General features: G+C 38.8%; 1 protein-coding gene across 1 annotated transcript in view; it reads left to right on the top strand.

The window, feature by feature from the left end:
• The window catches only part of LOC109041035 (uncharacterized), a 176,321-nt gene that overhangs the window by 29,506 nt on the left and 133,427 nt on the right, over nt 1-13,388 (top strand). Inside the window, exon 2 of the mRNA XM_019057195.2 lies at nt 9,018-9,087. Coding sequence (XP_018912740.2) covers nt 9,083-9,087 — 5 coding nt within the window. The 5' untranslated portion in view covers nt 9,018-9,082. The remainder of the gene's footprint in view (nt 1-9,017; nt 9,088-13,388) is intronic.

The raw sequence follows: 13,388 nt of genomic DNA, 5'->3' as shown, positions 1-13,388 counted from the left end.
CACAACGGGCGAATTCCTCTCCCGATACTCACTTATGCCAAGCTGATATTGTATTAACCTCGATGTTCCAAGATGATCAGCTTAACGAATGTTTGCGTAGGATAAGGTACAAAGAATGATCCGTGTCCAGTAATGTGCCCTTTTTCTTCGTATTTCGGATGACCCTCCTTCGGGAAGCACCAAAATGAGTGTTTCCTAATTGTGCCCCCGTAAAGGAATTTTAACTCGAGAGTAAAGAATTTAATTTTGTAACAAGGAACAGGTAGGCATCTCTTTCGAAACAGCAAAACGTACCATTAGATTCCCTATGCTGATAGGTGCTTTCATACAGAAACATAAAATAGTGTAGTTCCTTATTGCAAGACAGTCCATTTACAACTCGGAAGCTCTTCTTGCCATTATAACCTTTAAAATTTTTGTCCCAGCTGGTAAAATCCATCCTTCCCATAACTTATCGCATCTACCTAATCTTTCTTCATACTTGGACGCTGCACAGTTTTCACCGTAAATGGCGAATTCAGGAGGATTTTTGAAAGAATGGGAGCTCTCAGGGTGTAAACAGCTGGGAAATACCACGAAAAAAAGAAAAAGAAAATTAAAGAAGACTCGACTTTACAGTTTTGAAGCTGATGTTTTCAATAGTTAAACATTTTTTAAGCACATGATATACCGAAAATATTTTACTAAATTTAATTACATTGCATAACATTAGTCATTCGTAAACTATTTTATTTAGAATTATTTACCCCAATTTACGTATCAATAAAGTCAGCATTTCAAGAATTTAACCAAAATAACAAATAAATTCAATTCAGTTTAAGTGATAAATTGAACAATCATTTTATCGCATCATTAAAGATAGATCATGACCGCTGACGATCTGAGAAGCTGAGTAGAAATATACGTCGAGTCAGCGAGAGTGAAAGAAAAAACACACGTGATGAAAATCTCGCGAATAAAAATGTCGAGACTCCACAAAAGAGATAATTTTCTACAACTCTCCCGGAGAAAACACTTGAATCCGTATCTTCCGAGGTTGCCTCCCCCAACTTTTGAGTTTTCATATTGCTTTAATTACCACCTCTGGCGAAACTTTCTTGGGACGCCCATGAAAAAAGGGGCAAGGGTAGAGGAGGCAGGGTTCACCAGTTGCAAATTGTCAGCGATATGCAAACATTTGCAGAGGATTACGTTCAGAGGTGACTCTTTGAGGCAAAAAAGGGAATGGTCGCTGCAGATGAATAAACGTTCCTCTCTTCTCTTTCCTCTTTTCTCTCCCCTTTCCTTTCCCTTTGCTACGCATTGGAAACTTTGCAATTAGAGCCGCTGCGTCCCGTTCCACGACTCCTCACTTTTCCAGAGAGGTATACTTTAAATTCTCTTTGTTAGATAAATGGCTCTGCAGTTCTGCATCATAACGAATAAATGTACTGCGATAATTATTTCGCAGAATTTGTTCGCTGCGAGTTTTCCCCCGCGCTTTGCTCTTTTGAATGTTTGTCTTTCGTATTTTTTCCTCGGTTCGGACTGGATGCGCTGTCACACTAAGTCGACCGCCGTTTAAAGAGTCACTCAAAAAGGTATTCGACAATTACACGGCATTTTTTTGTTTATTATTTATTCCTGTCTATAATTTATGACTTCGTGCCTCCAAGCGCAAAAATTCTAGTCCGATCATTGCCAGATGTTTTGAAAAATGCGCAGCTTCTTATTCTAAAACGAGGTCAGGTGTTTATGAATCCTGTTGGCAACTCCTTGCAAGTTAAAGTCAATAACCTCTCCAGCATCTACCTATATGACAATTAACGGAGATAGGGTCAGGCGAAAATTAACTGCATCAGCCGGTGCAGTCGCACCATATGTATGAGAAGACAATGATTCTGCTCTTTGCATGATGTGGGATTTTTATACGCAATGAGAAATTTTTGATTCGTCACAGCAAAGAAGAAAATTGTGTGTGCTGATTTTGACTAAGAGAACTACTCGTTGCATGAAGGGAACTGCGCCGAGTAAAATTTAATTTGCGGCATCGGAAATTTCCCCATCACACGAAAGTTTGCATGTCACAACGTTTTTATTTATTTATATTTTTTTGTCAAGCTTAAATAAATCCCATAAAGATACGGAAACTTTTTGCATCCGAATTAAAGTTTTATTTGCCACCATTATTTATCTTTTTCACGCAACAAAGATTCTTCAAAGAACAGCGAGAAAATTTTAAAAGAAGGTTTTTTTGTTGCTACGATAAATCCAATTTTTGCCGTGTAAGAGTGAAAGAGAACAAAACATTAGGAGTGATTCTAGGAAGTTGGCAACACTGTTTTTCTTCAATTTAAATGTATGTTAAAAAATCGATTGTTAACCAAGCAGGCTGCTTATCAAGAATCGATACTGACAATGGATTTGAATGAGGAACAGTCACTAATAGGTCACTAGTCCAGGGATGAATAAAAGTATGGGTAACGTTACATATTTCTCCACAAAATCTCACGAGAAAAATGGACCACTCGATAGTAGATCTGGAAATCAATTCTTAAACAAACACTAGTCAAATCTTCCATTCGACCATTGTCAAAAATACTTGTTTATGTCTCCTTTCGGAGGTGATCCTCAAATTTCCGGTAGTGAAAATCGTTTCCTAAGTAAGATTTTCAAGATATAACGTGTAATGTTTTTTTTTTTTTTTTTTTTTTTTTTTTTTTTTTTTTTTTCCTTGTTCAAATATTGTCTAGTGGCTTATGCGCGCGGATCGCTAAACTGCAAAACACTTTTTTATATCACGTTGCTAAGGAAAGTGATACCCTCATCAGGTCTCTATTGAGGCCAGGAAGCGAACGGTCAGTGCTGAGAAGTAAAAACTCCTTTTGACGAGCATTAGAAATGAGGTATGGAATTTGTGTCATAAACGATGGAGAGAAGCAATTCGGCAAAAAATTTGGACATAAGGAAATCGGATGCGAGACGTCGGTGTCTTTGCTCTGGAGGTATGCTCGAACTAAAGCACACGGAAAAAGCCGAGGAAATTAGGAGATGATATCTTGTCGGGGAGAAAATGGAAGCTAAATCGGTGCAATGTCAGTTTCGCAAACGATATGCATTTTCGAAATTGGCGGGCGGGAGCATTTTGTGCACAAAACTTGTACAAGGAAGGGACGCGCTAGGGTATTTCATGGCTATGGGTGAGGTTTAACTCAACGAAAGTCGAGTTTTGGGATCCTTAGAATGGAATTTTAGTGAAGAGACATTCCTTCATCAAGTCATAAATAAAAAACCGCAAGCAAAAAATGACTTTAGGAAGACTTAGGTTGATATCATTATGACATGCCGTCAAATTGTGCTACTTGAAAAGAAATTTTGTTCCAATAATCATGCCCGCAAAAGGATGGGGTACACAAAAGTCTAGCCTTTGAAGCGTAGTGATATTTATTGGAAGCCTTTTGCATAACGAGGGTCACAATGAGGGAACACGAATTTAATTGCTCTGCTTTAAAATTCCCGTTCCCATTTTGGATATTTAAAGAAAATCTCACGAAATTGTTGTACAAAATTTTTGTATAAGGCCTTGAAAGGATGTAAAAAACACGTGATAACCCCCGTATCCAAATCTAAAGTAAATTTGCGTTAATAAGATTCCATGTAATAAAAAATTGAGTGTACTAGAACTTATTTTTTGCCTTCAATATTCAAGTCTTAAGTCAATTCGTGTTAAGCAGACTTTCTGTAATTTTCACAAAATTTCATGAATTACTCCATATTTTATGATCGTGTTTAGGACACTTATTTTCCAAAATAGGTGCCTATGACAAAAGTGTATCACAGAGCTTTATCTGTGTATGCTTAAGCATAGCGTCAGAGTCTCCACGGTATACATTGAGTCCGAAAGCTGCCGCTTTGCTACGGATATTGGTCTCTCTCTCCTCTCCCTTTCTTTCCTTGAAAATGTACGAGATTTTTGAGTGGGCGTATGAGGTGTTATAAAAAAGATTCTCGAATTTTAGCGGCTGCTCATCCCATAAAATATCAATAAATCCTCTCTATTAGTTTCGATGGGCCGGGCCATCCCGAAAAATCTTGAAGACCGTCCTACGTTCAATGTAAAACGTACGTTATGATCTCAATATTGAAAATGCTGAGTTGTATAACTTCCCGTCAGGTATTGATCCAGATATAGGGGAAAACCGTTCACTAAAAAAGTTAACGATATTTTGTTACTTAAGAGCGCGGTTTACTTGTGAAACCAACAGATAATGAATTTGTTTAAAATTTGTAAAATGTGAATGCCTTTATTTTTAGGATGAACACAATTAAGTGCTTTAATTATAAATTTTGTGTTCGTTCCTATCATGTAAATCAACCGCGGCTACAACAATCACCAATCCCAGTTTTTTCGAAAAGTCATAGATTAATTAAGTCATAAATTTTAATTGATTGGATCTATACATTAAATAAGTAAATAATGATCTCGACCCGGCATGTATGTAAAAAGGTGTGGGTTTAGTGGGCTGTCTCATAAACGGAGACTATATGGGGAGATTCGGCTATCAACTGTCGAAATGAGTTCTATCATCGGAAGTTATTGGTTGAAATACATTTGGGCAACCCATTTTTGGATCTTAAACCCACACTTTGCCCAGGGAACATGGCTCACGACGCAAAACAATCAACCATACCTCGAATCGAACAGAGACCACGGATGGCCAGTGCTGTTCAGAAATAATGAAAGTTTAGGGAGGTTGTGAAAATGTAGCTCAGTTTACCATCATATAAAAATGTTGTAAATATTTGTTGGTAATTAGGACCAAGGCAAATTTTTTTGTAAAATCAATTTTTGACGAAAAACACTCTCCGTTGTCCAAGAGAAATTTTACGGATTTTCAATTTTTGTATGCTTGAGAAGGGTGTAAAGTTGCCTTATATTCCGAAAATTTTGAGCCTAAAATTTGATTGATAAAACATTTTAATAGCTTTGCTCGCACCTACCTATATTTTTTTTTAAAAAGAACTTATGCAAACTTTAAACCGTCAAATCCTGGATCTGTTTGACATTTTTGTGTTTTTATTATCATGGCATTATCTAATGTCTTACTTTTAAAATCTTCCCACTAAGCAGACCTTTTTCTTCTAGATGGTAACAATATTGGATAAAATAATTACCAAACCTACAGTGGTTTCAAAAGATGTTTCATGGAAGAAAATGAGGAAATTTTCAACAGAGGCACCCAAAGAGGATTGAATAGAGTGAGGATTTTTCCTTTCAAGGAACATATGACTAAGAATACGTAAACATCCCGTTGAAGGGAATTAGTTTAACACCGCGGGGGAGGGGGGGTTAAAATCAGAGATTCCCGGGAGTTTCTTGATGAGCTGTCATGACACGTCTGAGAAAAACTGCGGGAGCAAAAAATGCGAAGCAATCCCTCTACCAACAACGTATCCAGGTGTGGAGAAAGGTGAACAGTGACAAGAACTGACTACTGTGAAGAATTGAAAAAAACTTATGAAGTAGCAGGAGGTAGTGTGAAAGAGATATTCCGCAAGCCCAGAGGAACCTCCTGTCCGTCAATAATTGTCTGCTTTACCCGCGCGAAAATTCTATATGCTGATGAAGACGCAACTGCTTTCTATACCATCCAATATACTGTCGCTTGTTTGGCATCATGAGGTGCATACCTTTTGATGTGAGCTGCGTCTCTAACTCAACTCCATGTCTTCCGGGACTCAAGTGAGAATGGCGTAACACCCTTACGTTAGCGGCGCAACGAACGTATTCTACCGTGCTAAGAAAAAACGATGTATGTGCCTTCAAGCGTTGCCAAATGTTCTTTGATACATACATATTAAGCCGCTAACTCAGCGCACTAGAGCGCTCTGCGACTCCAAATCGCCATCGGAATCGATCCTCCCACAAATCATCGGGCAGATTACACCGTCTGATCTCCCCCTCCACTCCCTCCCGCCAACCTTTTACTGGACGTCCACGCCGCTTTCTTCCGGGAGGAACCCAATCAAATACCTTTCTGGGCAACCGACTATCTGCCATGTTCTTTGATAAAACGCGAATTTCTTGGTAAACCTCTGAATATTTTTCCTATAATTGTTCATATCGTTTTTTTCGCAATTTCACCTAAAGTTCCTGAAAATTTCAAGGAAAAAGAATCATAACTTGTCTAAAAAAAAACATTTTATCGAAGGAAATTTGGCAACTCTCGGATGTTCATACGGCGTTCTTCCTTAGCACGGCAGTATTAATACTTGAATATTCGCATGCCACCACCCCAGGAGAGAGCTGCAAACGGGTAGCCTTTGCAGCATGCTGTGCATTCCTTAACTGCTGTCCTAGCTTCTAGTTGGAAGTGCAGTAAGCCAATTATAGTGATTCGGTTTCTTCTTAGTTAATGTCTCCTCTCCTATCACATAATGAAAGTGTTCCCCACATACACTGGAAAAACAAGCGGGAAAGTTCTAATAATGTCGTATTAGAAAAGCGCTCAGGTGTTAGTAAATGTATTTAGTGAAGAAAGGAAATATAAACTCCGTCGACTTGGCTGGGAAATGGAAATAAAACATCAGCTGATAGCAAACAAAGGTTACCAAGGAAACCGTAAACGTGTTTTTTCGTTTCCCGAAAATGATAGCAACCGTTGAGCTCATCAGGCGCGTTTTTTTAGGCTTCATTTAAGTTCAACAATCAATTTCGATAAGAATTACTCTACCACTAAGAAATTTTCTCATAGACAAACGATCGAAACTACCTGCGCATTACGTTAAAAGCATAAAATACGGTTTTCACAGCTTTATTTATTGTAAAAATGGACCCCCCCCCCCCCAAAAAAAAAGCCTACTTATCGATGAGCTGGTGCGCCATTTAAACGAATTAGCACTAGTATACTAGTACTCTAGAGGCAAGTCGAAATCAAAAAGCGCTGCCTATCGGCTGAGCGCTTAAAAACACATTGGATCTAGAGTCCAGACTCTTGAAAACATTGACAAGGAAAAGGACTCTTGATTCAATCAGATTTAAGCTTAAATCAAGAACCAAGCCTCTTAATTTGAGCGGATTTTCTTGAAAACATTGACAAGGAAAAGGACTCTTGATTCAATCAGATTTAAGCTTAAATCAAGAACCAAGCCTCTTAATTTGAGCGGATTTCCTTTTGATCTAAGCTTAAATCTGATTGAATCAAGAGTCCTTTTTCTTGTCAATGTTTTCAAGAGTCTGGACTCTAGATACAATGTGTTTTTTTTTTTTTTCAGTGCACACTGGATGTGAACCAGTAAACCATGTTATTTTTGACAACTTAGGCTGTCTTGGCGGTATTTTATTTTTTCCTGTGTGGCAGTAAACGTATTTGTGTTCTTGGCCATTTTTGGGCGGAAAATATCTGCGGCAAATGCAGAAACGTTATATATTAGGTAGAATCTTCTATTTTCAGGAGAAAATCTCCTCACGCTTGTGGGCCATCTTACAAAGTAATGCAGTGATATAAATCTGTAGCTGTGTCAATTTTCTCTCCCCCCCCCCCTCCACCTTTTTTTCATCTGGTTTGCATGAGGCGTAATGGCTGCCGGTCGTTTAGTTGGAGGAAATGAGGGATCAGCCGATGTCTAAGGATGAATTTTGCGAGGCAATTGGACACCGCTCGTAAAAATCCGATACGAGAACATAGAATGCTACATTCAAGTTATGAACAAATCAAATTGATGGGTCTTTTATTTGGAGCACGAATTCGACGATTTCCGACTCTCTTTTGCGCGCACGATGCGACTTTTTCTAAATTAATGCCTTGTTGTCATTAACAACCACTTGAACTCACCATGAATTATAAGTAGGAGAAATACATTTTCTCAGGCTTATGGAAACAGTGCGTTTTCACGATGAGAAATGCAGTTTCTGAAAATTAAATTATTGACAAACCTTGCAATATTTTACGATAGTCACCTAAAAATTGGCATTAAAGATGGTTTTATTTGAAATATATCCTCATTTCAAATTAGCTCATTTCAGTTTGGAGCACATTCATTCTGTTCTCTTCTAGGATATCCTGCCTCATGTCAAACATCGAGAAAAAGATTATAGTGATCGATCATACCTTTAAGAAATAAAAAAATAAGTAACTCCATACATTAACATTATGGTTTCAAAACCATTCTAATGCGGGTTTTAAATGGAGCTATCGTGAATTTTAAAAATTTAATTGGCTTAAATTAGGAACTTACATCGTTGCGACGAACTCAACTCTACTCTCAACTCGCTCTCAACTTGCTCAAACTCTTATTTGCGCTCTTTCCACTTGAACTCAGATTGGAATCCTAAATACGGTCCCGGTCTATCCTCCCCTTTCTTTTTCCAATTCTTAACTGTAAAAAGCAATAAAGTATTATTAAACGGAGTTGTTTATGAATGTGTTAACAAAGTATCTTACTCTACATACTCAGCTGTGCTTTCATGCAACAGCTGTAACTTATGACGATCTTTTACTTTCTTATCCATTCGTTTAAGTCTCTCAAGTCTCAAAAATGTTTATCGTTGAATCGCGGTGAGTCCAAACTTATATGTAAATTTTTTGATCATAATGAGATCTGCAGAGCACTAAGTTTAAGCTGGTGACATTTTTGACCTTTAAATTATACAATGTACAGCTTTAAAATTGATTTTAAATTATATGAAACGATAGATCTTTTGCAAGTAACCCATACGTGCTGTGCTGTTTGTTTGCCTGGACTCGATTCATTTCAATCTAATTCTAAAATCATTTGCTTTGAACATCTAGGGGTGAAAAATGGAAATAAAGTAAATAGCAGCAAGCCAAGTCACCAAGATTGTCATAATTGTGAAAGTCATTATGCTATAGAATCAAAAGGCTTATTCTTAGTCCCCTCGGTTTATTGACCGAACCAAATTTTTTGAGGTATTAATAATTTTGAATCATGTTTTATTTTATCGTCTTGTATAGCATTACAAAATGTTCAGTTTGCATTTTCTAATCACTTTGTTTTATTTTTTCTGTTGTTTTCAGAAAGATGTAGGAGTAGCGGATTAAATTGACTAACTACGACGTCTCTAGCTTGGACAAGGAAGGGCATGGAGTAAGTTCTCATAGTTTGTCATTCAAAAACTATCCTAAACATTTGTATCGTTGTATTGTGAGTTCAAATTGACATGCGTAAGACTGCGTCACAGCCAAATCCTAATGGGCTGAGTAAACTTAAGAAGATTCTGCAAGGTAACGCATGCATCCACGAATTGTCACAAAATGCAAATGCAATATCGACCGCGTATGGCAGAAAGGAACCAAGCTCAGCTATTGCCTTTAACTAGGCACTTTAATTTTTTACAATAGAACGCTTGGGCGGATTCCTTTGAAAATTCTAAGGAATTGGCCTCGTACTATGCAGAAAATTCACTGAAATTTTCACAAAAATCTGCACAACTGTTTTCATGTAAAAAATTAAAATGCCCAATTTTTGGCAATAGTTGATGCGGCTTGGTTCCTTTCTGTTAAACGCGATCCATGTATGGTTTATGTCGATGGTCTATGAGGGGAGCACATTTTAGATAAGTTTATTGAGGAAGAACGCCTTACGAGCGAAAAATTGTTAATCTTTTAATAAAAAAACATTTCCGGAATTTTTTTTTTATAATTTTATATAACTGTTTTTGCAACTCACTCAAAATTTTCTTTAATTTCACGGAAAAATATCCAGTTTCTTAAGTTTCTTAAAAAGTAGTATTTTATCGGCGCAAAGTTATCAACGTCACAGTGTTTTTATGGCGTTCATTCTTAGCTTGGGAAGGTGCTGTCTCAAAAATCGATCAGTTTCCACTTTCTGCCATGACGATGCTACGTGACACGTGACTTACGCTGGTTAAAGGCTGAGCGCTAAGGCAACCGACCAGGTTAGGTAACGTGAGGAATAATACGGACGGCATATGCAAATAAATATCAGTTCGCCACTTCTCGAGAGTGCAGCCTACTTCGATCGATGCGCGATTCCTCCGCTTGATGTCTAATGACCCAAACTTTGCGTCGTAAATGTCAAACGGCTAATTAAACTTGCGCCTGATTAGCATGACAAAGGTTAGGCCTGAAGCGGCCATCGGCTCGCGCGCGGGTGTTGCCGAAATCCGCGCTGAATTTCTTCGCGAACGTGCGGTGCTCGCCACAGGTCGGAATTTTTCGATTCCACTTGGCACGATTTCCTGCGACGTTCCGCTACACTGGTGCCTAATCTCGGCTGAAATTGAAATGATGGTTTAATCACTGACCATCTTATGATACAGGGTGACTGAAGATCAGGTTCGAAGGTTTCAGGATCAATATAATAAGTATTTTGCATGGCAAAGCAATTTTCCAAATTACTTCCTCTCGGAGTTGCACTGCCGCACAATGGATCGTGTTCGATACATCAAACAGGTGAGATTGTATCGATATCGATTGGTTCAATATGTAAACATAGCCTCAAAAGTCAATTTAGAAATCTAATGTAAGGGGTCATTTGTGATAGAATTTTTATTCTTTCGAGTATCAAATGGCAATGAAAAGTGACATTGTCAGGAATTTTCTCATTTTCAGCTTTTCCATAAATCCTAAAATTTTTGTTTGAGGTTATTTTCTATTGTTTTGAACCAAACGATACATCGAACCATTATCAAATGCGATCTATAGAACAAGCCGTTTGGAGAGGTGGGGCACGAAAAATCAGACTACAAAGACAACCAATTTCGATGTTCATTTTGTCAAATTAAAAGTTTTAACGAGTGTTCTTCGGAGTAACTCTCTCGAGAAATCCAGTGGAACCACTTTTAAACTTCGTGTGTTTTGTTTTAACGAGGATATGAGCTGATAAAGATTCCAAACCATGTCGAACCTTTCTTGTTCATTCATTCCACTGTGTGCTTTGCTGGAGAAACATGCTGCAGAAGTATTCAAACGCTATTTAATTTCCTCTGATAAAGTTTTATTTTCAAGGAGAATTATGAATATTGCTGTTTGAAATTATTGAAAACATTGGGTTAAATTTTGAGTGAAAACCTCCGACAAAACACTCAGATTTGCCTAATGATGACTGGCGACAAGAGAGTTAGGCAATTGGTTCAGAAATCCTAACCTAATTTGCAAAAATTCGCCTGGCAAAGTGCCCAGTTTACTATTAAACCAGGAAGAACACTAACGCTTAATACCGTAAACCCAGACTATATCAAAGCAAAAAGAAGAAGAAGAAAAAAAAGCACAGGATCGCCAAAAAATTCCTTCTTCAGCGGAAGGAATTTGATATTTTCTGGATGTACGGCATTAGATGTTCGTATTTATTTTGGCTTCAGTACGCTAAAAATCCCACAAGAATCATGGCCGGATTTACCTACTTGCCGCCCATGGGCCGCCTGTATTTTGCCGTCCTCTTCTCATTCATTTTGAAACATCAATAAAAACCATCAAGTGAACCATCAAGTGAGGGAGAAGGGTGCATAAGACGCGTTCACTCGTGTTGGACACATTTTTTGCGTAAGCCTTGTCAATACTACTTGCAAAAGTTCACGGAACTTCGCGCGAAAGTTCAGTTCCGTAAACCTATCTCTGTGGGGACAAGGCTTTTCATTTGTAAGAAATGAACTAAAAAATTAAGAAAGAACGAACATAAATGTAGTTAATTAATTTTAACTTCCGCCGCCGCGCCGTGCCGCGCTGGCCACACTGTGTTTGGCGCAATGCGTGAAGTATTCATGTATAGTCTTGTAGGCACTGTGCGTTTCACGCCGCGCCGACCGCTGTTGACCGTTTTGTGTTTGACGCAATGCGTGAAGTATTCATGCAGTCTCGTAGGCGCTAATATGTGTTACATGCCGACCGCCGCGTCGAGGGCTTCTCCTTTTCATCTTAAGTCCTCGTCATCATTTCTCTTTGCGCCGCGCCGCTCCAGGCCAAATTACGTGTTTGGTTTCTCTCTTAACTCAACTAATTAAAGGTGCGCACTTTCGCAGTCTTTTGTATCACCGAAATACGACAAAATTAGAAACAAATGAACTCTCAGGAAATGAGAGATTTTGAAACCTTTTCTTGTTTGTGATTTTTTTCTGAATCCGATTTTTTTATACCTGCATACAAAAAAATTGCAAAATTTGCCGCCCCCCTAATTTTACCGCCATGGGCCGCGGCCCATGTGGCCACCCCCTTAATCCGGCCCTGACAAGAATTTGAATTTAACTCTGAATCACCCTATATTCTCCGTATAAGCATGTTAAACAGCGTGTAAACAAGTCGTTTTGAGCCGCGTTTCGCTCGGTATCATGAGAGAGCGTTCGAGATTCGACAACAATGAAGATGAATGGTGAACCTGTTCGTATTCGGCAGCGATGTTGCGCTCGGCCCTGCGGCGCGGCGCGCGGCAAATGTCAAAATATGCGCGATGCGCGCGAGATTGGGTCTCGACCAGGTGGGGAAGCGGGCATCCAGGGCTACCAGTCGTCCGCAAATTTGGACCGCGGCGATAAAAAGAGTGGACGGGAGTTCCGCGAAACGGTTCTGTGACGCAAATTGGCCGGCTCCGGGGCCGGGCCCCTTTCGTAATCATTCAGATTCTTCAATCCCCCTCCTCTAAACGCGGTCTTAGTAATGTCAACCTATGAAAGCACACAAAAAAAGAAGGAAATCAATAAATTATTATTTTTAATCGTCTACGGTAGAAGGTATCTCAGGGACGTATTCTTAAATTTCCCTCAAAAGCTCTCTCCTTACATTGGAAAACTGTCTCCAGTTACAAGTTTTCACCCTAGCCGGAAAAATTAGCTTTCCAGAAAATTGCCTGTTGTTGCCTGAATATTGTCTACTACGGTTTCTCTTTCGTAGACGGACGTCTATGAGTGCACGTCCCAAAATGGGATCAGGATTACTTGCACCCAAAGCAAACGATGATTCTGGGTTACGGCGCTCACTTTACATTCAGCTTTGTGAGTCCAGTCTCGGTCTCCGTTCTGCATCCAACATTAATTTTGTGGCACTTCCTTTCGTTAATGATAAACCGTAAATATTACGCGGCATATGTACGTCAGTTCTAAGGACATCTTCCATAAGAGGAGCCGAAATGTTTGATTTGATCTATGAATAATGATACCCATCGTTTGTTTTGGTAGTAAAGCAAGGTAATAAAAAATAGATGAAAGCAAGAAACAGGAGACGAACTGTTTGCTCAGCAGGCTCTTGAGTGGGTTCTGATCACATCTAGAAATCTGCTCTCGTTTTCTTTCGCAAGCCTTCTATTCTTTGCACTCTTCATATCAGTATCAGTCGTTTCTATAATTAATGGATCGTTATTAGCTCCGAAGGAATCAACAATTACCTTTTGGAATGCAGGTTTGCGTAATTCTTGTAACGCTCGAAATATTAAAACGT

The sequence above is a fragment of the Bemisia tabaci genome, chromosome 1, assembly GCF_918797505.1.
Source record: "Bemisia tabaci chromosome 1, PGI_BMITA_v3".
Taxonomy (NCBI): domain Eukaryota; kingdom Metazoa; phylum Arthropoda; class Insecta; order Hemiptera; family Aleyrodidae; genus Bemisia; species Bemisia tabaci.
Note: the sequence above shows the minus strand (reverse complement) of the source record. Positions and strands in the feature narration are given on the sequence as shown.